This window comes from Macrotis lagotis, chromosome 1, assembly GCF_037893015.1.
Source record: "Macrotis lagotis isolate mMagLag1 chromosome 1, bilby.v1.9.chrom.fasta, whole genome shotgun sequence".
Classification (NCBI taxonomy): Eukaryota; Metazoa; Chordata; class Mammalia; order Peramelemorphia; family Peramelidae; genus Macrotis; species Macrotis lagotis.
The window spans coordinates 183,751,383-183,778,344 of record NC_133658.1 but is presented as its reverse complement, the minus strand read 5'-3'; the positions used below and the strand labels follow the sequence as shown (position 1 = coordinate 183,778,344).

At 33.2% G+C, this 26,962-nt stretch overlaps 1 protein-coding gene across 1 annotated transcript in view; it reads left to right on the top strand.

Annotated features, from left to right (window-relative positions):
• PLCB1 (phospholipase C beta 1) overlaps window positions 1–26,962 on the top strand; it is a 964,239-nt gene that overhangs the window by 510,067 nt on the left and 427,210 nt on the right. Inside the window, exon 4 of the mRNA XM_074209479.1 lies at window positions 14,464–14,601. Within this exon, the coding sequence (XP_074065580.1) occupies window positions 14,464–14,601 (138 nt within the window). The remainder of the gene's footprint in view (window positions 1–14,463; window positions 14,602–26,962) is intronic.

Here is a 26,962-nt window from a genome sequence, read left to right as displayed (position 1 = left end):
TTTAATCATTTGTTCTAGCTCCATTTTCATTTGCCTTTCCATTCATATTTTCCTCTAAGATTTCTGAGGTAGAGATTATAAGTTAGATTTGTCTTGTTAAAGAAAGCAATGGAAAAAATGGAAAATGGAACTGGCAACTCTGTTTTTGGAAAAACTGTGAAAAATCTACTTTCTTCTTTTTTGTCATGGCACAAATTACACTCTTAATTTTAGCAAGATGCCTGAAATATCATGATTTTGATCAAGGGGACGTGGTTTAAGTTATTCAATACAAGTCTATCCATTTACTACCAAAAAAATAAAAATAAATCAAATCATCTCAGTGTCAAATGAAAAGGCAGAACTTAAATTTTTAAGTTCAGAAAGTCTTATGCCCCTCTGGGTCTTTCTGTGTGTGTGTGTGTGTGTGTGTGTGTGTGTGTGTGTGAAGGGGGAAAGAACAATAAAACTGTACCAAACTTGTTTTCTATACAGAATGATATTTCATCATATTACTTATCACAATCAATATTGGGTGTTGAAAATAATTTCTGTAAAGATACTTTATTGCTTTTTTTTGAAAGAGTACTATAAATGATTGTTGTGTCTTTGTGAGGAGAAAGTTATCTTGGCTCCCCTTCAGTAATGAGAAAACTAAGAGAAATCTTGAAGGCAAAATGCTCAGGTTTATTGGGAAACCAAAGTATGTCAATATTATTCCCATGCTCTTATAGAATGTTGAATGCAAAAAATTGTTGGGGACCCTTTCTGTGGAAAGCTTTATACCACAATCTAAGCCAGTAAGAAAAAAATAAAAAGTCATGATCCTTTAAAAGAAATGTGAATGGTAATGAATTTTGGCTAGAATAGAATAGTATTCTCAAATATTAATTACAGTACAGGAAATTTGTGTGATAAATCATCCTAGAAATAGGCTTGACATTACTAGGAAACATTTCTGTTATGAACCTTATACCTAAGAGTTAATATTACAGTCATTTGATAGCTGTTTGATCACTCATCAGATCTAAATGCAAAATATTTGGAATTTGGGAATAGAAATTTAAGATGATCAGCAGATGTATATCATTTAAAGCATGGGGCATATTTTGTAAGTGAATATCAGAAAGTGATCTAGCAACTAGATTCTTTGTATCTCCTAAATTTTAGCTTCTTAGAATGGGGATGTATTGAATGAAATGTACAGTTTCTTTCTTTAGATATGGAAAAATTATATACATTCCATATCTAATCCAAAAGAGTTCATCATCAAGTTTTCTAAATCGGAAATGCTTCCTTTAGAAACATTTTTCAAGAATAAGAATATAGAATAGTAATACAATTTTAGGATAAATTTTCCAGTGCTTATACAACTAGGTTATTGAGAATATTAGTAGACAGTGAATATACATCAATCTGGTCATTGTCCAGAAGGTCAAGCTTCTTGTAAAATGAAATTCAGTGCCCAGTAATGGTCAGTGGAATAATTATAATAATAATCAAAACTTATTTTTATAAAAATTTGATTTAGTTTCTTTTTATTAGAAATCATTTTGTTTAGCAGTGAATATTAACAAAAATAATACTGTCATCTCATATTTACAAAACCACAATTTTCAAAACACTTTCACTACTTGGGACAGTGTCAGGTGTTATTATTGTTGTTTAGTCATGTCTGTCTCTTTGTGACCCCATTGTAAGTTTTCTTGGAGGGGGTAGGAAGTGATTTGACATTTTCTTCTCCAGATCATTTTATAGAGAAGGAAACTGAGACAAGTAGAGTTTATTGACTTGCCCAGGGTCATACATTTAGTAAGTGTCTGAAGCCCCATTTGAACTCAGAAGGATGAGTATTCCTGACTACAGGCCCAGCTGAGTTCTCCAAGTCACCTGGTTGCCCATATGGGCCTAGGTATGGTAAATTATGTCTCTGTAATTTATAATCTGAATGATTTTTGTGACCCTGAGCAAATTATTTTGATCCTTATTTATTGCAGTTGTTTTGAATGAGCTGTCCTTTGAAATTCCTAATAGCTTTAAACTTATGATATGTAATTCTGCAATCCTTATCTCATACTAATAAAAATCTTACTTTTGAAAGACAAGGTAGATGGTCTTAATTCTGTTTTACAAACTATTATTACTGTTTTGCAAATGAGAAGACTGAAATTAAGAGATTATATCTTAAACAAGGTCCAGGAGTATGCTGAAACCAGTTCAAAGTGACTGGTGAATGCCAATTCTTAAATTTTCAGTATGACCATTCATATATCAAAAATCAGCAAATGCTACAAATCAGTATTTGATTCTTTTGTTGATTGTCTAGATTTAAGAAACTTTTAGAGAAAATATTATTTTGGAGATTAACCTTAAAGGTGTGTTGTACATATACGTACATAATACATATATTATATATGGTTTACAGAAAGCTAATTGCTAAATATTCACCATTACAACCTTGCCAAGGTCATATAGCTAGTGGCAAAATTGATTGGAATTCAGTCTTATGACTGAGCAAAATGCCTTGAAAAGACCTATGAAGTGACGTAATCATCATCATCATTATAGATAACATTTACATAGCTAGGTGGTGCAGTGCTAAATACTTCACAATTATATCTTATTTGATTCTCACAAAACCCCATCAGGAAAACAGATCCTCCTGATTCTAAGCCCTGTACTCTATCCACTACACTATGCAACTCGTTCAACAGCTTAAACATCTACCAGTCAATTCTTGAATCTGGCATTTAATTTTTTCTATAATGAATTTGGAATGATTAAAAAAATGAAATATAAAATCCCACCTTTGATCCTGTTTTTGCCTGATCTATTTGATATTTGTAGTCTAGATACCATGTTTTTCCTTTATATAACAAATCTTAATAAACTACAAGAAGAAAAGCTCACTCAACCTTCCAAATAGTTTATCACTATGAACATGCATTACATGAAAATCAGTAGAGTTAAAAACCAGGAGGATTTCTCTATTCCTTTTCTAACAGTTGTACTAAGATATTTTTTAAAGACTTTTGCAAACGTATGATTCATGATCATGATTGATAGATTTTTTTTTCCATAGGATTAAGTTATAAAAGCTGAAAGTACTTGAAATATCATTCAGGTAGCAATGATTCTCTTAAGTTCTAGGATTATACTTAGCCTAATATTAAAACTATATAATATACTTAAAAGCCAATGAGAGAATTTTTTAAAAGAAAACATTTGTTTTCTATATTTGCATTTTTAAGTATGAAAAATGAATTCGAGAAATGTTTTAGATACATTTAATTTACAGATGAGTTATCCACAAAAAATGCAGCTTTTTTCTTATAGCAATGCATAGAAAGAAAAAGGTGATTCAGAAGGTATCTTTAGTTCTTTTAAAGCTGTCCTTTCTGTATCTGTTCCTTTCTTTCATTTACTGAAAGTTTGCAAAGAATTTACTTGCACTATTTTATTTGATAATGACAATAGCATTTGCTTAATATGTGTCCCTGTTTCTAAAATAGTGTTCTTCTGTCTCTTTAGTTCTTAAAATATTGTGGATTTTTTTTTATCTTTTTTTAAAAAGTCTGAAAAAAGATGCCTCACAGTTCTTGAGCTCACCACCTAGAGAGATCACTCCTGGAAAAAAAAAAGATAGACATACAGTATCGTTTAGTGAGGTATTATATTAAATTTCACAGTGAAATCTCTAGTTAAATGAAGTTTAAAAAAGTAAATCATTGCTATGGTTTTAATATGTATAAAAGCTCACTTTCTGCAAATAGGTTTAGACAATTTAATCATTAATCTCCATAATTTGAAAAGAGCCACATTATTTAGTTGGACAGATTCTATTTCACAACACTTATAAAAATAGAAATGATTCTTAACTGTGCTTAAAGAGCAGAATGGGAAATGTCACTACTCTCAGCATATCACAATGCAGAGATTTAATGTATGAGATTTAAGTTAGAAAGACACATTTGATTACTACATCTAAAAGTATTTGCCATCATGGGACCCTAGGTAAGTTAGCTTTAGTTTCCTCAACTTTTAAATGAAGGTCATATTTTCAGGAACTGACTTCCTCACAATTTAGGCATGAAGAAAGTGCTTAGTAAATCCTAAAATACCAAAAACAAAATTGAGTTGTAATTGTTAGTTGTTAGACATTGCTTATAGTAGGTATATCTGTCATAGACAGACAACTTCCTTTAGAAGTTTTAATCATGATCATTATACCCAGGAAAGCTCAGTAATCTTATCCTCCCTCAAAGATAGAGAGAGGAAATGCTTACATTTCCACACAGATTCTGTTTTATAATGAAGCCTCTAAGTAGTTGCTGGAGAATGACTGGCAGGTTTCTCATTCATCTTCACTTTATGTGATTTCCCAAAAGCTAATTCCAAGAAAGGATGCAAAAATTGCCTAGTGATTCAAAGTGATTCAAAGTATATTCAAAGTTACAGGAAAGTAGGATTGCATAGGACCAGAGGTAGTGGTTGCAAGGTTTGTTGCCTCCTCTAGTCTTAAATTCTACCTGTCCCCTTTCCCACATTTCTGAGCAATGGTAATCCTAAGCCTTTCTAGCTATGAAGATGGGTTTACAGTCCAAGACTTATAGTCAAATTATGCTATGCTTGTTCCAAATTTAATATTTTTATAACCTCATTTCCTGTTCTCAACATAATCTTAGTTTTTTTATTTATTAAGATCAATTAAGCTGATAAAGTTATATCAGCATTACAAATCTAGTTTTATGAAAGTCCTTTCAACATAGGAAAAATGACTCATCATTTCAAGAGGTGCTACACTTTGGTCTTGAATTATTCCAAATAATTCTTTGAATATTCTTGGAATCTAATTATAATTTACTTTAATAATAATTTTATTATGCTTTTGGGTGTTTTTTTTAGCATTTCTGAAATATTTGGTTTTATTCATGCTATTAGGTATGCATGCCTTTATGTTCTTTTCTTAAATGATCTTTTCATAAATATTTGCAAGTTATTTTTAAAAATAAAGATAACAGTGATTTATCTTATTCTAAAGATGAAGCATGTCCATTTCTTTTGTATATTTTATTTTCCCCAGTTACATAGTAAAACAATTTTTAAACTTAAAAAATTTGAGTTCCAAATTCTAACCTTCCCTCTCCTCTCCCTGAGATGATAAACAACATGATATAGATTATACATGAAGCACTTACACTTAAACAAACAAAATCGAAATAGATTTTAAAATTGGTATTTTTTTATGTTTTACCACTAATTCAAATTACTAGATTCCCATGCACATATCTTGAAAGAATGGTTTATCTGTCTCTTAGAAAAGTTCTGCTGAGTTAAAACACTGTATTTCTTGTTTAACAAATGACTTTTGTTATCCTTTGCATTCAGATTCCTATGAAAAGCAAACTAAAAACCTCCAAGATATCATCTTCCCAAATGAATTATGTCAAGGAACTCATTTCAACACCTCATGATTCTGGTAGTGAAATATGACATTCATGATTCTTTCTCCCTGCCCCATTCCCTGTCATCATACTCAGAAATTTCAAAGTTCATGTTGACAACCCTTCCAACAAACAGATCCATTTGATAAACTAAATGTACAATCTCTCAACTTCCTCACCTCCCACACCCTCTTTTCTTTTAATTTCATTTCAAAATCAGATCACCTTCTCAATGAAGCCTCCTCTGACTCCTCCTGTTTGATAGAGTTCTCCATAGATCATATAACACTTTCTTAGGAATGATGCTACATAAAAATGTAAGAAACTATGTTTTTCATACCATATATCATAATATATATATATATATATATATATATATATATATATATATATATATACTATAATTCTCTGCTTTATTTCCAATTGTTATTGTTAAGCTGTCTCCAATCTTTCATGAAACCATGGACCATACTGTTCATGGGGTTTTCTTGGCAAAGATAGTGGAGCAGATTGCCAATAACTTCTCTAGTGGATTAAGGTATGCTCAAGGTCATACAACTAAGTAAGAGTCTGAGAATGGATTTGAACTAGGTCTTCCTAACTCCAGGTTCAGTGCCTTATCCATTTAGCCATCTATCTGCCTCATTATATCTAGCATTAGAATATAGGTTTTCTTCCTAAAAATTGCATTTCAGCAAGTATTATTTCCCTTTTAGTTTGATTCTGTTCACAGAATATTTTTTTTTTAAAAAAGGTGTGTGTGTGATGGTGGGAAGAATCATTTAATGAATAGTATAATCTCAAACTCAAAATCAGATCCTTTGAGTTTGAGTTTTATATTTCAATATTTCACATACTCTTTAAATAAAATTAGAGTTAGGCATTTTGTAATGCCCACTGAGCATGAACTATATTAAATTTGTTTCAATTTGGAATTGCATTCATACTTACATGAAAAAAGTTTTACTATCATCATCAGTGTCTCTTCTGTGATATGATGGTGATGATGATGATGACAATGATGATGATAATCATTTATGTCACTTTCCATATCTTCTTGAACTTATTACTGCAGTTTCGACTTTTCTGTTACTGTATTTTCAATGATTTCCTCACTAGTTTCTCCATGTGAGATATATTCCTCTAACTGATAACCAGCTGTTGACACTTGAGGTGGCAGGTATATTTAATGATAGATTTTTACAGAATGTTTCAAAGATAAACCTTTGCAACAAATCTTTTGCAGAGTATCACTGACACATCAATAACAATAACAAGTAATGAGTTTCTGCTGTAAGGAGGTCAACTTGAGCTGTCATCTTCTAAAAAAGAAAGTGAAGTTTGGGATTTTGTTTTGTTTTTTAAAGCAAAAAGATTCTTTCCTAGTTGAGGTTATAGAAAAATAACAAAGAGTAGGATTATTTTGTAAAGAATGCTACATAAAAATAGTACAAAACCCATTTGGAATATAGTCCACAGAGGAAATTTACAAAGGGGTTTTCTTTTTTTCTTATTGCAAATTTAAAATCATTTCTATTTTGAAAAAAATTATACATAATTCATTGTATTTTTCCTGTAAAATATTTCACTTGACTCCCTTTGATCCTCCATCTATGTTTGGTCCCCCTGCCTCCACCCCAGTTTTTTAAATGGTTAACAATTAGCTGCAATGAAAAATAAAATCACAAAGAAAAATGGTGGTAGTGAATGATCATTTTTCTCCCTCTTATAACTGTTCCCAATAACAGATTTCACACTTCCTAACCAGTGCTTTCTAATAAAAAGAACACTGGGTGTTCAAAATCTGAGTTCAAATCTTAGCTGTACTAATTACTAACTGTGTGGAATTAGACAAATAATTTCATTTCTCTGAATCTCAGTTTATTAATCTATAAAATGAACAAGTTATTCTGGGTCAGAAATGTCAAACACACCCAAGCTTCTAATGGCCTGTATCATGTTCAATGCATCTAGAATCAGACTAAAATGCAAATGAGAACTATTTAACAAAGTAAACAAAAAATACAATAAAACATAGATAATCTTAATCTAAGACTTTCTAGGGCAGTTAAGTACTATAGTGGATAAAGTTCTGGGCATGGAATCAGGAAGACTTCATCTTTAGTTCAAATGTGGCCTAAGACTCTTATGAACTATGTGTCCCCAGGCAAGTCACTTAATCCTTATTTGCATCAGTATCTTATCTGTAAAATGACCCAGAGAAGGAACTGGAAAACCACTCCAGTATCTTTGTCAAGAAAACCTCCAAAGTGAGGTCACAAAGATTCGAACAAAACTGAAATTACTGAACAACAAAATGACTTTTTAAGTCATTATGTGGTCCACAAGCATCTTTATGTGCAGTTCAGAGACTGTATTTCTATTTGAATTTGGCAGTACTGTTTTTGATAATCCAAAATGATCACATCTAACTTTAAATTCTCTTTTCCATCTCTTGCTTCTTTTACCTATAGATCTCCTCTGGCTTTTATTCTCTCATTAACCAAAGATAACAATGCTGACCCAGAGGGTTTGAAGACAATATATAATAGAAATGGAGATGGAATTGGTGGGATTAGAACTAGGTTTGGGGAGATATTACAGAGAAAAATCAGAAAGGGAAACACATTATACAGTAATTCTTAAATATTTTTTCTATCAACAGTCAGAACTAATGACAATAATGAGCTTAATAAAGTGAAGCTAATTTCAAATTTTAGTGATAACATTTCATATATTTTCTAAGAAGTTTTTTTCTGTTTTTTTGTGTCCTAAAATTGCTTATAAAAGAATGATAGATTGAATAAATTTGTATGGTGTTTTCTTCCCTTTCATATTCATTTTCTAATGCTATCCTTACCTTACAAAGCACTCATTAGTAATTACGATTTGAGCTCCATTTATCATGTTAGAAAAATAAATTGAGGGAACTGAGCTACTTACCTTCAGTCATACAGATATTAAGTTCCAGAAATAGTTGGAGCTGTATATACTCTAATTCTTTATCCAGTATTTTTTCAACCATATGAAACTTCCTTTTTTTTGCTAGAATGATGCATGTTGTTGTTCAGTCATTTTATTTATATACAAATCTCCATAACCCCATTAGGGGATTTCTTGGCAAAGATACTGGAGTAGTTTACCATTTCCTTCACCAGCTAGTTTAATAGATAGAGACCGTAGGCAAATGGGGTTAGGTGAATTGCCCAGGGTCAAATGCTAGGAAGGATCTTTGTTCAAACTTGAACTCAGGTCCTCCCGATGCCAGGGTTGGCATTCTCTCCTTTGCACCATCTAGTTGCCTATAGAATACCCAGTAAATACTTCTTTCCCACTTTTTTCTAATATTATTATGGTATAATTTTAAAAATTATTCTATATTTTTCCAAGATTATGCCAATAAGTTTTTTATGTAAACATTTTTTATTTTGAAGTGAAATAACGAAAATAGAAAAACTACAAGTTAAGTTGTCAGTTCTAGATTACAGTTTTTAGTGAAGGAAATATTTTGAAATAGAAATTACTGAAAAAGAGACCTGAAAAAGAGTGCTAGGTATATGATCTTCGATTGTAAGGATTAGGCAGTTAAGTAAATTACCTTTTTTTTCCCCAGGTAGCAATTTTATTTAATTTTTGCTTTGCTGGGTTTTTTGTCTTTTTTTTTTTTAAATGGATACTTTATTTTATTTTTCTGATTACATTCTATGGTAATTTTTCAATACTCATCTATTTGCTTATTTATAAGTTACACATTTCCCTTCCTTCCTTACTGCCCCCCTCCAGGGCAGCAGTCGGGTTAAAGTTGAACATGTGCATTTTTGTTTAACATATTTTCATATTAGTAATTTTATATGAGGAATTAGAACTAAGAAGAAAGAAAACCATGTTATACATGTTATAAATGGCTCGTGAATACTTAGTCCACAGTGTTTAAAATGGTTTTTCATTAAGATATCTTAACAAAATAACACACCTCTCTCAAGGTGGGAGAGGGGCCCAGAAATCCCAAAATGCTAAGGTCTTTTATGCACTTTGGAAGGCTTTGTTCCTGTCCCTTCATGCCAATCATAGACTGGGGTCACAATCTAATTTATACCTTTGGTCCCCATACATTTCCCCTGCCCAGCTCATTATACTAATGAGCAAGAACAGTTCTCCTGGAGCATGAGCAAAAGAGAAGGTCAAGACCCTAGGTTAATTTAAAAATAGGTGGGGCACACTCCACCTAATTTCAGTTTTTGATCAGACTGATGCTAAGTCTTTTGACTTTAACTCATTTCCTGCTCATAGGCAATATCATTAGAACTGTCTTTAAACTAACAATTCTCCCTTCACATTCTTGTGGAACACAAACACTCACATACTCCTCACAATAAGAAGGAAAAATATAAGAGAAATTTTAAAATACAAATATAGTATGCATTCAGATTCCCCAAGTTTTTTCCCCCCTTCCTCTGGATGTGGATGGCATTGTCCGTAAAACATCTCTCAGAGTTACTTTTGATCTCTGAATTGCTAGGAAGAGCTGCATCTATCTGAGTTGATCAAGTCACAAGGAGGTTAATGTGAACAATGTTCTCTTCACTCAGCATAAGTTCATATAATTCTTTCCATGCCTTTCTAAAGTCTAACCACTCATGGTTTCTTATAGAACAGTAGTACTCCATAACATTCATATACCATGACATATTCAAGCCATTCCCCAATTAATGAGCATACCCTCAATGTCCAATTCTTTGCCACTACAAAAAAGAGCTGCTATAAATATTTTTGAGCATGTAGGACTTTTCTCATTTGTTATGATTTCTTTTGGATAAAGGCCTAATATTGATGTTGCTTGGTCAAAGGATATGATTAGTTTTATTGCTCCTTGGGCATAGTTCCAGAGGTATTTTTTTAAATCTTAATAGCATTTTATTTTTTCTAATTACATGTAAAGATAGTTTTCAGCATTCAGTTTTGTAAAACTTTTCCTTCCCTTTCTTCCCTCCCTCATCCCCATGATAGAAAGCATTATGATGTGGGTTATACATGCACAATCATGATAAACATATTTCTATATTAGTCATGTTATGAAAGAAGAATCAGAACAAAAGTGAAAAATCATAAGAAAAAAACAAATAAATTAAAAAAGGTAAAAATAGTACATTTTGATTGCTTTCAGACTCCATAATTTTTTCTGCATGTGAATGGCATTTTCCATCATATGTCTTTCTTTCATCCTTTTGTTTTGTTTTGTTTTGCTTTGTTTTGATGTGGCAATGGTGTTAATTGACTTGCCCAAGATCACAGCTAGTATCAAGTATCTGAGACTGGATTTGAACTTAGATGCTCCTCCACTGTGCCACCTATAAGTCTCTTAGAATTGTTTTTGATCACTATATAGCTGAGAATAGCTTAGCTATGATAGAATAGCTATGATCAACTATTATAATTGATCATCATACAATGTGCTGTCAATGTGTATAATGTTCTCCTGGTTCTGCTCACATCAGTCAGTATCAGTTCCTGTAAACCTTTCTAGGTTTTACTGAAATCTGACATCATTTTTTCTTACAGAATAATAGTATTTTATTACATTCATATACCACAACTTGTTCAACCATTTCCCAGTTGATAGGCATCTCCTCAGTTTCTAATTCTTAGCCACCACAAAGAGTTGCTATATTTTTCTATATGTCGGTCCTTTCACCCTTTTTATGATTGCTTTGGGATACAGACCTAGTAGTTGTATAACTGGATCAAAGGCTATATACAGTTTGATAGCCCTTTGGGCATAGTAACTTGCCCTTTCAAGCCTAAAGTGAGTTACTTTATCACAGAGTATTTGCAATCAGAGGATTATCAGATGGTTTCAAGTAGATAATCCTTTTGGTCCTTATCATTTAGACAAATGAATAAGCCTGCAATCCTACTATGGACTAAATAAACAGTTGCAAATTATTCATTTTATAAAAGGATTGATCCAATAGTTTATTAATTACAAGACTATATTTCTCCATTCCTTCTGAATCTTTCTAAAGGAGTGGAGGAAGACCAGTGAGTGAAGCATGGTGATCTTATTGGTTTAGAATGTCTTCTTTTCAGAATAATTGAATGCTAGAGATCAACTCATATTCTGAGTTGACTAAGAATCATAAAATAAAAGAGACTCATGAAAAAGAATGGTGTTCATATTAAAAATGAATCTGGATCTGTGATCCCATTGGTATAGGGAGCTCTGATTAGGAGATGTTTTCTGCCAAAGCAGATTGATATTCTCTGTACAAATTAAAGTCTTGAGGAACTGCCTACAGCACTGAGAGAATACATAAATTGTTCAGGATCATATTGCCAATATGTGTCAGAACCAGGAACTAAACTCTGAGCTTTTTTGGTTCTGTATCTAAAACATCATATAGCCTTATAGATTAAGCATGAGAACAAAGAAATATCACCTTATGTAGCTTGTAGGCTGTTTTGTTGTCAGTAGCTAAATGTGAGTGCTTATTAGTTAGCAATCTCCAACCACAGCTTCTGTTTTTACTTTCTGTAAGCTATGACATTCAGTATTGACTCATTTATTAATAATATTAATATTTACATGGTGCTAAGATTTACAAGGCCCTTTAAAAATATTATCTCATTTAATCCTCACAACACCAGGTAGATACTATTATTATTGGGTAGTTAGGTTCACAGTGGATAGACTGCCAGACCTAGAGTCAGAAAGATTTAATCTTCCTGAATTCAAATCTGATGACACCTAGTATGTTTGCCTCAGTTTCCTCATCTATAAAATGAGCTAGAGAATGAAAAGGCAAATCATTCAAATATCTTTTCCAAGAAAACTTCAACTGGGGTCATGAAGAGTTGAACCCAACTACAGAAAAAAATGACTGAATAGTAAATGAAAAGATGCTATTAGTATTCTCATTTTCAGATGAGGAAACTGAAGCAAACAAAAAGTTAGTAATTCACCAAGATCACACAACTATTAAGTGTCTGAGGCATGATTTGAACTTAGGTCCTTTTAATTCCAAGTGATACCTGCTACTACTATTATTATTAATACCATTTAGTGGATAGTAGTAGTTGTTGTCATCTTCATTGTAGTCCTTGTCATCATCATCATCATGGTATTTTTACAACAGTTGGCCCTCTGGAAAGAATGGTGGATTTGAAACCAAGAAGACTTGAATTCTTCTCCAGACATTTACTAGCTGTGTGATTCACATCATCACAAAATCTCTGTTTCTCTTTCCTCAACTATAAAATAACCTACTTCCTAGTGTTATTATGAGAATCAAATGAAATATTTGTAAAGCAGTTTACAAATCAAACAACACTAAATAAATGCTACCTATAATTACTATTCCCTTTTATTTTTTTGTTGATGAATGGGGTTTTAATTCTAATAGCCATAAAATATCTCTGAGAAAATAAATGATGAAATTGAAAAATTGTGCCTTTGGTTCATTGACTTTTTCCCCCCCTGTGTTGGGTAGTTAAGGCAAATTCTTTTGGGTAATTTTGGATCTCATTTGGGAAGTTTTACAAGGGATACAATCAACATACTTTCACCTGCAAACAAAAGAATGAAGTTTATTTATATCAATCCATATGCATAGCAGGGAAACATATTGGCCAAAGTTATTTATAACTTTCGTGGAAGAGAACCATCATAGTCTCCACATTGAAGAAGAATTACTTATAGATTGTGAATTACTCAAATACTCCTACTTTGTTGATAATGTGTTAAGTGAAGTCAAACTCTGGAAAATTTCATACATATTTCTTTCAAAATATTTGTTTTGTTCCTTTAAGGATTTTTTTTTTATTTAATTGGCATAAAGACACCCCTTACACATGGAAGTCATAACCCTTCCTCATGTTTTTAAGATTTCTTCATTTGTTTCTTTGAGTAAAATTGACCAACTTTCTCCTGTTGATCCTCTTTGAGTAGGCTAGACTAGGCTTCCCAAAATGTAGTATCATAATATATTCTTTAAGTTTGAACTTTCTCATTCATCTCAGAGATTAAGGGGTTCTAAAAGGGGTGTGCTAGTAAATGTTTAGCAACTGGCTTGATAAAAATGTATGTAGGGCACACTTAAGATTTAATCTGCATTATTTACATTTTTTTAACCATAGCTTCCTTAAGTCTAGATAATCAACAAAGCTATAAATCAAATCCTGATTTGTAGAACTTGCCATTTTGAAATAATCAAAATGAAGATCTATCAGAGCACTCTTGAAAACCGGAATGAGTTGGTTTCAGTACACTGTTGGCATCTTTATAAATTAGAAAGTAAAATAAAAGTGCTATAATTACAATTGTAATTTGCTATTAAAATTACAGAGGAATTTTTAAAATGTATTGGTGGAACATGATATAGTTGGAAGAATACTTCCTGAAGAGTCTTAGATTTTGGAGAAGGAACCTTTTATATGTCAGAAAACCGAGTCACAAAATGAGGGGAAGTGATGTGATTTGTCTTTGGTTGTACATATATTAAGCACCAAGAGCTAAAATTTGAACCCTATCCCTCCCATTTCAAATCTACTCTATCTCCACAGACAAATGTTCTATATGGTCTCATCTCTGCTGCTTTTGTGAATTATAGCTAGAAGAATGCTTTTGGACTGGAGTACATGATTTCGATATCAATGATCAAAATTATTTCATTTTTGACAGCAGCTATTCAGGTTTGAAAAAGCATGTGAATTTTTAAAATAATTATAGCCCTGAAATAAAATAATTTTATTACATTAATTTTTTAAAAAATAACTTTTCAGAGGTAGTTACATAGAATATTGAGAGTCAAGATGCCTGGCACTCAAATGTTGCTAAGGAACTTATAGCTTTGTGAGCCTAGGAAAGTCACTTAATCTCTATAAACCTCAGTCTCTTCATCATAAAACAAGGGTAACAAAAATTTGATTTCATATTCTGATTGTGAATTTCTAATGAAATAATATGGTTAAATCTCAAAAAGATGTGAATATTAGAAAGAATTATTATCATGTATTGATTGATTTTCTAATATTTATTTTGTAGGACCCAAAATTACGTGAGCTCTTGGATGTGGGGAACATAGGACGCTTGGAGAATCGAATGATAACTGTGGTATATGGTCCAGATTTGGTCAACATATCCTATTTGAATTTAGTAGCATTTCAAGAAGAAGTAGCCAAGGTACAGTCTATTGAAGCTTTCATTATATTGAAGTCCTTAATTATATTAGAAAAATGCTGATTCTATATTTTCAGGTTCATTCCCTACTACTTGGGCATAATATCCAGAACTCAACAGTAGAGTATACTATATTACTCTGCAATATCTTGTTAATGTCCTTCAGAAGAATTTGACATTTTGTCTTGTTTAATGTAAAATTAAGACAGTGACATTGCAGAGGTATTCATTTTACATCCCTCCCCCCTGTCCCAGTCTTTTTTTAAATGAAAACCAATTGAAATATTAACCTATCAAATATTAAGTACTCAGGTCAATAATATAGCAGGTTTTGGTGAAAGTTAAATAGTAGAAAGGATCTTTTTTGTCCATAAAATCATTGAGCAGTTTCTACTGAGATTAAGTCAGTTGGTCAATATTTTCTCTTAAAAAAACTCATCAATCTCTCTTGTCTTCTCTTTTCCATCTCTATGCTATATATTAACATAGGCCAGCTTTGCCAATGTGTCCCCTCTACTACATTCATCACCTCCCTGTGAGGGAAAAAACCTCCTTATGTATAGATCTTCCTCTCATCAAATGCCATTCTGATAACCTCCCAGTGGAATGGGAATGAGCCTGGATTCTTTATTTCTTTGCCAGTGGAAGCTCTGTTCTGCCAAACTAAAAGAGACTCAGCATCATAATATTTTCCATCAAGTAATAATTTGGAGCAAGGAGGAGAAATTTAACAACTCATGAAGACAGTATCCTAAGGTTCATATAATTTGTGATCTATGGAATACCCATTCCAGCAAAAAGAAGAAAAGAGGACCTGGACTTAGATGGCTCTGGAGGAGAAAGTGAGACTGACACTACATAGTGCCTCCTCACTTTAATCTAATTCACTTGCATGTCATGACATCCGCTCTCTCATGTCATGATCTTCTTCGAGAATGAAGGACAAGGGGTGGCTAAGTGGCACAGTGGATAGAGCACTGGCCCTGGAATCAAGAGTACCTGAGTTCAAATCCAGCCTCAGACACTTAATAATTACCTGTGTGGCCTTGAGCAAGCCACTTAACCCCCATTGCCTTGCAAAAAAAAAACCAAACTAAAAAAAATGAAGGACAAATAGCAAATCATTCCAGTGATATTATAGATCTTTGATGTAATTAAAGGAATTTTCAGATTATAATTTCATGCTTCATTAAACTAAGGGATAGGATTCAAATAAATTCTCTGTCCTAATGATTGTTTTAAGTATATAAAAAGATATATCAAAAGGTAGTGTAATATTTCATGCATTTAATATTCAAATAAGAACAATAAAAGATACACAAAACTAGATTATGTTATGTTACTCACAAAAAGTAATTGAATCTTTATGGAGTGAAAGCAGCCATATGACCATAGCAGACAGTGTCAGAACATATGCAGACTAAAATTCATTCTACCTATTCTAACTTTTTTTCTTCTACTTCTATGACTTCTGAAATGGGTGATTAGATAACCCTGAAATTTATATTTCTATTGGTTCATTGTGTTCCAGTTTAGATTTCACTGTTCAGGGACCACCAACACACCCATAATATCTTGTGAGAATTTTGGGTGTAACACAAAGTGGAAACAAATGACAGTTTGTCAACCCCTGATTGTTTGGCACTTTTTCTCTTTACACCATATGTTTGTTTACTAAATTAACAAAGATGAGGGGATTAAAACATAGAATTTCATCAAAGGTATAATGAGTTTTAAGAAATGAATAAATATTACAAGCATAGTTCCATGAATTTTTTTTTCACCTATGGTTGGAGATAACATTACTAAGGGCACTTAGAAAATGGTGTTGTGCAGATGAATGTTAAAAAAGAATAAGGAATGTAAATTTGTGATTTTCATTGGGCAGCTGCCTTAGAGAGAACACTGATTTAAAGTACCATTTTAACAACCGGTTCACTGAAATCACATAAAATTAGGTCAGTTGAATCCCATTACTGGTTATACTCCTTATTCTGGCATTCAAAGCCCTTGAGAATGGGAAAGACAGTGATTTTGGAATCAGAAAACCTGAGTTCAAATTCTGATTCTATCACCTCCAACCTTTATGACCTTGGACAAATTAATTAATCCCTCTGGTCTTAGTTTCCTAATCACTAAAGTGATATCCCAGCTCTAAAGGTCTGCCATAATAACCTGGTACCACTTTAGTTATGATTGAATTTCATGATTGTACTCCATATGTGCTATGATCCAACTGAATAGACTATGTGTCATATCAAATAACATGCCACACATAGCCCTGAACCCATGTCTTTGCTATTTCTATTCTGTCTTCCTGGAATGACCTCCTTTTCCCCATTTCTGTCAGTTGAAATCCTATTCAATTTTTAAGGCAAAGCACAAATGTCACCTCCTTCATGAATTCTTTCCTTTTGTGGCACTAATAACTCTTTTCCTTTAATAAATCACATGATGTTTAGTTAGTACTTTTTTATAAATTTATGTATTACTTTGCATCATTAATATATATGTATATTATCTCCCTACTAAACTGTGAACTTCACTGAGACAAAGACCAAGTCTTATATGATCATTTTTCTTCCTTTCTTATGAATACAGGGAGGCAGTGTGTCACTATAATCATTATCCAGAAAAGTGAATTTAGTTAATTGCAGGTAATATCTCAGGTACCAAATGGCATTTAAATTAAGTTATTTTGTCTGCCAGTTCTCCCTCTCCTCATACTATTGTCAGTTGTTTAGGTACTCCAGGTACATGCTTTATGTCTCTCTCTCTCTCTCTCTCTCTCTCTCTCTCTCTCTCTCTCTCTGGCACTAATAAAAGTTCTTGTTTCAAGGTCAGAAGGAAAGGGACAAAATAAAAGAAAAAGAAGAAACAAGATAGAATACAAATAGCAATTTTGTATTTTTTGTCCCTGATGCAAAAGGAAAGTGAGAAAAAAAGACAGAGAAGAATCATCTTGGCCCTGGAAGGTGGATATGCAATCCTTTTTTCATGCCAGGATCATTAGAAATTGTCCCATGAATCTTTCAGTGAATCATCTATGGCATAGAGAAAAATAATTCAAAGAGATTAAAAAGGCAAGGAATATTGTTTCAGACCACAAATATATATTAAATATTATTGAAGTTTGAAGGCTGCTTTGTGAAAAGCAAGATAATAAGCAGAAAAATATACTGGAATGGTTGTATTAAACTAGGACAATCAATCTATCTAGAAATATTATTTTTCAGCTATATTTTGAAGTGTTTGTGAATCCGTTTGTGTGGGTGCTTCATCCACCATCATAGACCACAGCCCCTTCAAAAATGAGAAAATAATTTTGAGAGTGATCATGACCAAAAGAGTCATTATCCTCAGGTGAAACAGCTGAATTAGCCACCAAGAGGCACTTTACTTTAGTTTCCATGTTTGCAAATTCCCCTCCTATAGAGTCCCATTCTGGACTCCCTTATCTTTCCCAGGCAAGTATTGGAGGGGCAGGAGACAAGGATGACAAAGGACAGAAGTACTCCATCAAGATCTCCAAGTGCTTCATTTATTCAGCAGAATAAAAGTGCTGAAGTATCCTTCCCAGACTCTAATCCCACTCCCACTCCCATGGCACTTAACAAAACAAGGTTCTGATGCTCAAAGGCACCAGGTGATGATAATTTACAATGCTCCTGTACACAATAGTTCTCAACACCCTCCCCTGCCAGTGACATTGGTGCTGAATGCCATGCTTCTTTGATTTATCCAAGCCTCTCCAAAGTTAGCAAGGTTAGTTGCCCATACAGCAGAATCTATTACCAAGTTCTTCTTTCAAACTTTTTAATTATTGCAAAAGCCAATGCTCCACTGATATCGTCTATAAGGTCTTAGGTTCACCTCCAAACTCTCATAATAACAGTAGACTTGAGTGCAGGGAGACTACTGGAGCATGCACCAAATGGAATAATTTTTATCTTCAATATCCATAACTTGAAGATATTTAATAATGTTATTTTATCCTGTCTTTCCCTCCAAATAATATTCTTCAGATACTTAGAATATGATCTAGTGAAGTGTGATAGCATAAAAGTATTTGAGCTATGCATATTGTCTATATAATTTAGGAATGTATGAACTCCATATTTGTCATCACAATTACTTAGTATTTGTTCATTCCTTCCTTCATGTTCTGTATGCATTGTCTACCTTTACATTTTAGAGAGCAATTCAATCTTTTTTGCCCATACCAAGAAAAATATTCATGTATACACCTGGCTTCTCATTTCTTGGTGATTTTTGAAAGTGTTTTCATTAAAAATCCAGATGGCATCAGATTTATTTGTTTTAAAGCACAAAGAAAAAGAAACCTTGCTATTTCCTTACAGCATAAGGAAGAATCTTGTTTCAATAAAAACTTATTTGGAATCTTTTTTTTCTACCTACTGACTTTTCCTTTAGTTTGCTGAGATTAACATAGATTAATTTTGCTAATATATGTGAGGGAGAGGAGAATGAATCCTTGAAAAGTGGGAGGATAAATGTTAAAAGAGATTTGCCAAAAAAAATGGAGGGTTATAAACCATGTTCTCCTATTTCATCCTTTATTTCTAGAAAGTATCCAGTTCATAACAGTAGACCATTGCTTTCAGTCAGATACATATGAAACTAGTTAAATGGCAAGACTCAAAGAATAGTCTCTAATGGTGACAGCTTGGCAGAAGGTCTCTAGGGGAGTGTTTCAGGGATCTTGTGGCAGTTAACATTTCCAAGAATGACATAGAAGAAGGCATAGATGACAGATTCATCAAATTTGTAGATGCTGCAAAGCTGGAAGGGCTAACTAACACACTGCGTGACAGAGTTGGGATTCAAAATAATTTTACAGGCTAGAATCTCCAGCTCAATATAGCAAAATGAATTCCTTAGAGATATGTATAAATATTACACATGGATTCAAAAAATCAACTTTGCAAATATAGGCTGAGAAAAGCAATATGAGACAATAATTATTTATCTGATTAATTTATCTGTAGAAGAGATCTGAGGGGATGGTTAGTGTATTGTTAGCTCATTATGGATTGGCGGTGGACTTTGGAAGCTTAAAAAGCTAAAATAATCTAGGGCCACTCAAAAGGCGAATAACCTTTGAGGCTAATGATGTGATAGTTCCTTGGTGTTCTGCCCAAGTCAGACCTAATCTGGTCTATGGAGTGAATTTCTGGCCATCACAGTTTTAGAAGCACACTTGAGATTATCTAGAGAAAGGGCATCTATGATGAATGAAACCATTTCTATGGTGTTCCATTGGAGGAAATAAAGATGCTTAATATGGGGGGTGGGGTATTCCAAAAGACGATTGTGATTTTCAAGTATTCTTAAGAATTTTCAAGTGGAGGAGGTATTAAACTTGCTCTTTTGGACCCTAAATGTTGGAACCATCTAGAGGTGTCAAGGCGGCACAGTAGACAGTGCTGGAGCAGGAGTCAGGAAGACCTGAGTCAAAATCCTACCTCAGATACTTATTAGTTGTATGACCCTGAGCAAATCATTCAACCTGTCTACTTAAATTTCCTTATCAGTAAAATGGGAGGTAATGATAGCACCTCTCTCTCCCAGTCTTTTTGTGAGGATCAGATGAGATGATTATTTTAAAGCATTTTTTTCTTGCAAGCCTTAAAGCATTATATAAATGCTAAGGGGGGAAAAATGATGGAAAATAAAGAGATGAATTTAGGTTTTTACGTCAGGAAATATTCCTGTAATAGCTGGTCCAAAGTAAAATGGCTTGCTTAGAAAAAAGTGTATAATCCTTCATTAGACATTTTTGAGCAAGGGCTATATTGCCATTGTGAGGATTTCATTAAGGTTGAAAGAGATGAAGCCCCTTCTAATTCTAAAATCCTGGGATTCTGTAGTTTCTTTAAGGTAACATAAATTGATATTGAACCTTGATGTTGAACATAGCTTGTTTTTTCTTTAAATTTACTAAGGTCCATGTCTCTATTCTATTATACTTCTGACAGATTTGATTTCCTAATTCACCATAAGGAATGAATTAAGCATTGTTCTTCATAAGGGACAATTAATACTCTGGATCACCATTTTCCCTGTAGAGGTTTGATTTCCTTAATGTTATGAAGTCCACCTTCAAATCTTATTGTCTAGAAGACATTACAGCTCTTTGGTATTGAAGTATAACTAAGAAAGCAACAAGGCAACTTTTTTGTCTTTGCTTACTTTTAATGGCAGAAAGACATTTCCACTTTTCCCACTGCCTAGATTTGCATAGCTATAATGAGCTTTGAGATTTGTAAACAAAATTTTACTCTCAAAACATAATTTACGTATTTTAATTGACAATACTGTGTTATTCCATTAGACTTTTGATTTAAGCTCTTAGGTTTCTTTTTAGCAATATATGTCATTTCCCAAACCTGATTCTCCCAGTATGTAAGCTGTTTACTACAAGCAAATATGTCTCTTTTGAAAGTTGTATTCATTTTCACAGAGGGATACTAAAAATTGAGATAATCTTGTTTGATAATATCAACAATAATTTAGCAAAATATTAGGAGGCAACACTAAGAAAAACCTAATGTTATAACTAGTATTTAAAGACTTCCCAAAATTTCCTTTTCAAGAAATCCTGGTCTCTTACCCCTTCTAATCTGTGGTCCACATTGGGTATTGAATTATGCTTCAATATTTATTTAGCTATAACTAAAGCTTTAAAGAACTTTGATGTTATTATTATGGGTATTTTCTCCATTGGTATAGAAAATAACTCATTTTTTGGCACAGATTACATATTTTTGCTGTTTGTGATTCTGTCTTCCATAGAAGATCTATCCAACATGGTGTTGGCTTCCTTCTTCAACTTTTTATATATATATCATACATATCAGTTCAGAAATTGTACTCTTCATCTATTATCCCTTGCTTTTAGTTTGCCTCCATCTCCATATGTACGTTTACCCAATCACATCCCCATGTCACTTCTTAAATTGGAAAAATACTACAGTTTACTTGAAGCTAAGAAATTAGGTTCACAAGTGCCAAACCTGGAGTCAGGAAGACTCATCTTCCTGGAATCAAATACAATTAAAGACATTAACTAACTATGGAACCCTAGGTTTTCTTTGCTATTCTTTGCCTCAGTTTCCTCATCTGCAAAATGAACTGGAGAAAAAAATGATAAAAAAAAAACCCTCCTCTTTACCAAGAAAACCCCATATAGGGTCCCAAAGAGTGGAAAATAACTGAAAAACAATAGCAACAACTTGCACCCATCATACTTTAAACTTTTTGCCACCCATATATGTTGATTCTATAGAAATCATCATGTTCTAAGATTTGAAAACATGTAGCATTGATAGAAGGTTAAAAAAAATCTAACTTTTTGTGCTGAGGAGGTGTGTTTCTGAGTGTGAGGTATATATATATATGTATTATATATTAGTATATGAATATCTAATAAGTTAATACAATAAACTGAATATAATATTTTTTGAATAATAGACATTTTTAATCAACATTTTTTCTTTTATACATTATCAGACTGATCTCTTTTGAGTAATAAATGAAAGATGGAATGTGCTATAATGTCCTGGGGTTTGTCACAGTAAGAACAATATCATATATAAACAAAAGCATTTAAAGGACCTAGCTAAATGGAGATATTTTCTTCCTCCTAGAAGGACATCCCCAGTGGAAATTTAAAGCATATTTGGTCAACATATACCTACTTTTGTCATGCCTTACTTGACAATAGTTGTAAGGTCATTAAAAGAGTAATCTCTGTGTTTACATTTATTAAATAATTTTTATGATTACCTAATGCTTGGATCACTTCACTTTAACATAGATTTGGTGGTAAAAGAGATCAACTCATCCAGTTTCCTTGATTTTCAGATGGTTAATGCTCAGATGATTGAAGTCTAGAGGTATTAATCAAGTGTTCAAAATTGCAGAAGTCATGTACAGCAGTCAGGATTTGAATTCAGATCCTTTGCCTCCCAATCCCTTTCCAATGTCCTTTTTGCATTAGAAACAAATTAGTAGAAGAGAACTTTTAAAAACTTTAATTTCTCCCAAGTCAAACTTTTTTTAAAATAACCTTTAAAACTGCATTTTTTAGTTCTTGTAAATAGATACTTAGTGTATTACACAGTCTATAAACTGGAGATAGAAAGATGCCACTTTCTTTTGGACAATCTTGTATTGTTTCCTTTAATCTGGTCTTTAAGGCCTGAGACACTGAGACCTGCTCTTGACTATTTTTGGTTACCAATACAGGACAAGTCTTTTTTTTTTTTTTTTTTTTTTTTTTTTAGGTTTTTGCAAGGCAAATGGGATGAAGTGATTTGCCCAAGGCCACACAGCTAGGTAATTATTAAGTGTCTGAGGCCACATTTGAACTCAGGTACTTCTGACTCCAGGGCCAGTGCTGTATCCACTGCACAACCTAGCTACCCCCAGGACAAGTCTTTTGCATTATTTTTTCTCTCAATTAAACAAGCTGCACAATATCATTGTAGCCCTGGAGTCAGTGGGGAGACATTTTTAACAGTCACTTTTCTCATCTAATCACATCCAAAATCATCTCCTGGATATCTCCAGGATCATTTTTTTCAACACTTATGACATGAAAATGAAACGCCTGTTGTTTACAAAGAGGTTGTTGTCAAATCTTCAGTTTGGCTAAGCCAAGTGGAAAAGAAGAGGAGCACAGATACCTCAGCTTCTTTCACCTTCTTTTTATCCTGCTAAATCTTGAATTTCTCTGAACTTTTCTTCAATTTTCACATTATTATTTCATAAAAACAAAATAGGAAAAAGACATTTGAGAAGTGAATTATGGAATGCATAGGTATGATCCTTTGATGAGGGAAATAAATGAATTTATATATATGTATATATATATATATATATATATTTATAGATCAATGAGAATTTGAGACAGTACCTAGCATATTGCAGATGCTTAACAATGGCTTGATGAATATCTTCCTATTAAAAAAAAAAGAACTGTTAGTGAGAATAGCATAAGCTGAAAGAAATAAGTTAATCTATGTCTAAAATAAAATATATCAGCTGCACTTGATTATCTGATTAATTATCAGGTTAATCTCATTAAGGAAACATTTAAATTGGATGTTTCATTTGTATAAAACCTTACGATTTCCCATCAGTATATTTTGGAGTACTATAAGAAGAGGTGGTAGGTTCAGAGAATTTCCACAGAATTATAGTTCATTTTGCTTATGACACTACATAGTTATGAAGGGAAAATATTGGTTTCACTGCCTTATTTGTATATAATTATTTGTATCCAAAAGTTATCTGGTTCCTAGGGTACCATTTAGCTGTATAATGATAGGTAACATTTCTAGAGCTCTTTAAAATTTTCCAAGTGCTTTACATATTTTATTATCCCATTTGATTCTCACAATATCTCTGTAAAGTACATACTTTTATTATCATCATCTCCATAATACAGAAAATTTAGCCTGAGAGAGGATAAATGACTTGCCTATGAGTCTCCCAGCTACAAAATATCTGAGACAGATTTCAACTCACATCTGACTGACTTGAAGTCCAGTATTCTGTCCATTATGGTAGTAGAAAGATATGCTCCAGTGGTTTTTCAAACTTTTTCATCTCAGAATCCCTTTATAATTAAAAAAGGACTCCCCTCCCAAAGAGCTTTTGCTTATATGGGTTATATCTATCATTGTTTATCATATTCAAAATTAAAACATCCTAACTTAGCTATAAAAATTGTTCTGATTTACTTTCTTATTTGATAGGATCTAGGGCACTCTCAATGATACACTACCATACTAGTGCATAGTGGTTATCCTTGTAATCAGGATGGTCTGGGTTCAAATTCTTCATCTATTATATATACTAGCAACTCTTTAAAACTATATGTTTTAAAAATATCTGTGAAAGAAGGTTCCATACCAAGAGTTAAGTGTACATTTGTTAAATTGTAGGGAGTGAGAGGGAAGAGGATAGATCAACTGTGTCTACCTTGCAAATACAGACCATCAATTATTCAGAAATTATGATGTTTCTAATGGCCTAATGTTTCTAATCACCAGGGAATTGCAATCTTGTTTTCTTGTCCAAAGGAAGCTCTCAGACCGCCAGATAAGAAGACAAACATGAATGTCATCTTTGATTTGGCTGGGGGAAGCAAGGGTATGAAAGAGCAGAACAAAGATGCATTCTACCAGCTGAAGCTATTTTCAGAATTCCTTCCTGGTTCTAGTCTTACTTCCAATCATCCATGAATAAAAAACTACAACCTGCCTTTTAAAGGTCTGGAAAGGAAAAACCAAAGGTAGTGGTCCATGACCTATGAGCCATTGCACATGATGAGTGATGGAAGACTGAAAGCTTCTGTGGCTGGAACCCAGGAAGTTTCCTCCCTCCTCCCATTCCCTTTGCTTTAGAATTATCCTTTGTCACCCTGAAAGAGAGGTGATTTCATATCTAGACTCTAATCCTAAGTGCTAACCAGTCTGGCACTCAGACCTCCCCCTTGAGTACCCTGCATCAAACCATCCCACTATTGGGCTAATTTCAACACAGATGGCAGTCTTTTCTCCAGAGACACAAGTGGATTAGAGCAACAGAGATTTGGCATTTGTAACTTGTGGTGTCTAATGACATGAACACGTGGAGGGAAAGCTTTTTAGTGCACTTATCTACACTACATTTGGCATAAGCCATTATTTTTAGTCCGTCTCTTCCATGAATAGTAAATTCACTTAAGCATTTATACATATGGATTAAAAACTCAACAGCTTTTCCTGATTAAGTTCTGCCATTTTTTGCTGTGGTGGTAGAGTGCTTAACTGATGAGAAAACAACAGCAAAAGCCCTTTATTCACCAAAGTATTTAACATATCATCTTAGTAGTATTCAGTTATTTCCTTCCAGAGGCATTTCATATCCTCTTGAAATGTCATTTCTATAAAAAGTGTCCAATGGCTATGATGTTCAGGTTTGTTTTAGAACAAGGATGGTACTTTCTTAAAAATCCTCCTTGTGGTTTGGCAGAAACAGCAGTAGCTGCATTGCTCACTCCCCAGGTTCACTCAAAGAATTCTCTGTTAAATGGTCCTGCCATCGCCCCTGAGTGATCTCAAATTTAGGGGGAAACTGTAAAAAAGAACTCCAACTAATCAAATATCTTTGGATATGTGCCCTAAAAATTACCTAGGGAACCATTGCCTTAAACAATGGAAAAGAAAATCAATGGGCAAAGAAAGGCAGGTGAAGAATTAGAGAAGAAAGGGGGCTGTGTAATCTTTATCTCTAGTTAGAAGGCACAGTGGAGAGCAGTGGTCTTGGAGACAGGAGGTCAGGAGTTCAAATCTTATTTCAGACACTTGACTCTTACTAGCCTTGTGACTTTGGACAAGTCACTTAATCCCAATTACTTCACATCCAGGGTTGTCTCCAGTTGTTCTGATTCACATCTGGCTACTGGATCCAGATGGCACTGAAAGAGAAAGTGAGGCTAGTGACTTAGCACAGCACCCCCTCACTCAAGTCCAATTCATGGGCTTGTTATGGCATCATCATCTCCCTGATGTTGTGGTCTTCCTCAAAAATGAAGGACAAACATTATCTCTGGCTAGAGATAGAATTGTCTGCCCTAGCACAATGGATTTTAACTTTTTCTGTGTTTCATGAGCCATGGCTCTTTGGCAGTCTATGGACCCTGTCTCAGAATATTTTCAAATGCATAAAATATAATAGAAAATCAATTATTGAAATTGAAATTAGTTGTGTGTGTATAAAAGATTCCCATGTTAAGAATTCCTGATATAGAACATGCTTCAGCAAAATTTTGGGAGAAAGAAGTATAAGTTTCTACATGTGGATATTATAAGAAAATTAAAATCCTGAGGAAAGTACATGGTACTCTTATTTCATTTTGCTCTGGGAGCATCTCTTAAAAATTTTCAAATTCTCTAGTAGAAGATCCTTACTAAAGGCTGAGTTCAGCTCATTCACTTTGTAAATGGTGGATGGATTTATGAGACAATAATCTAGATATGCTGATAATCTTTCTTTAAGTTAAATTGTCAACCTAGTAACAGAAGGCACAGTAGATTTATATGAGTCCCTCTAGGCAACCATGATAAGAACCCATTTAACAGAGAAGTCTTTGAATGAACCTGGGGAGTGAGCAATGCAGTTACTGCTGTTTCTGCCAAACCACAAGGAGGATTTTGAAGGTAGAGTACCACTCTTGTTCTAAAACAAATCTGAAGATCCAAGGACTTGGATCTGCTTTTTTACAAATTATTTTCTCTAGAAAACAGTGTTTTGGAATTTGGAACCATACTTCTCCAAAGTCTTTTATTTA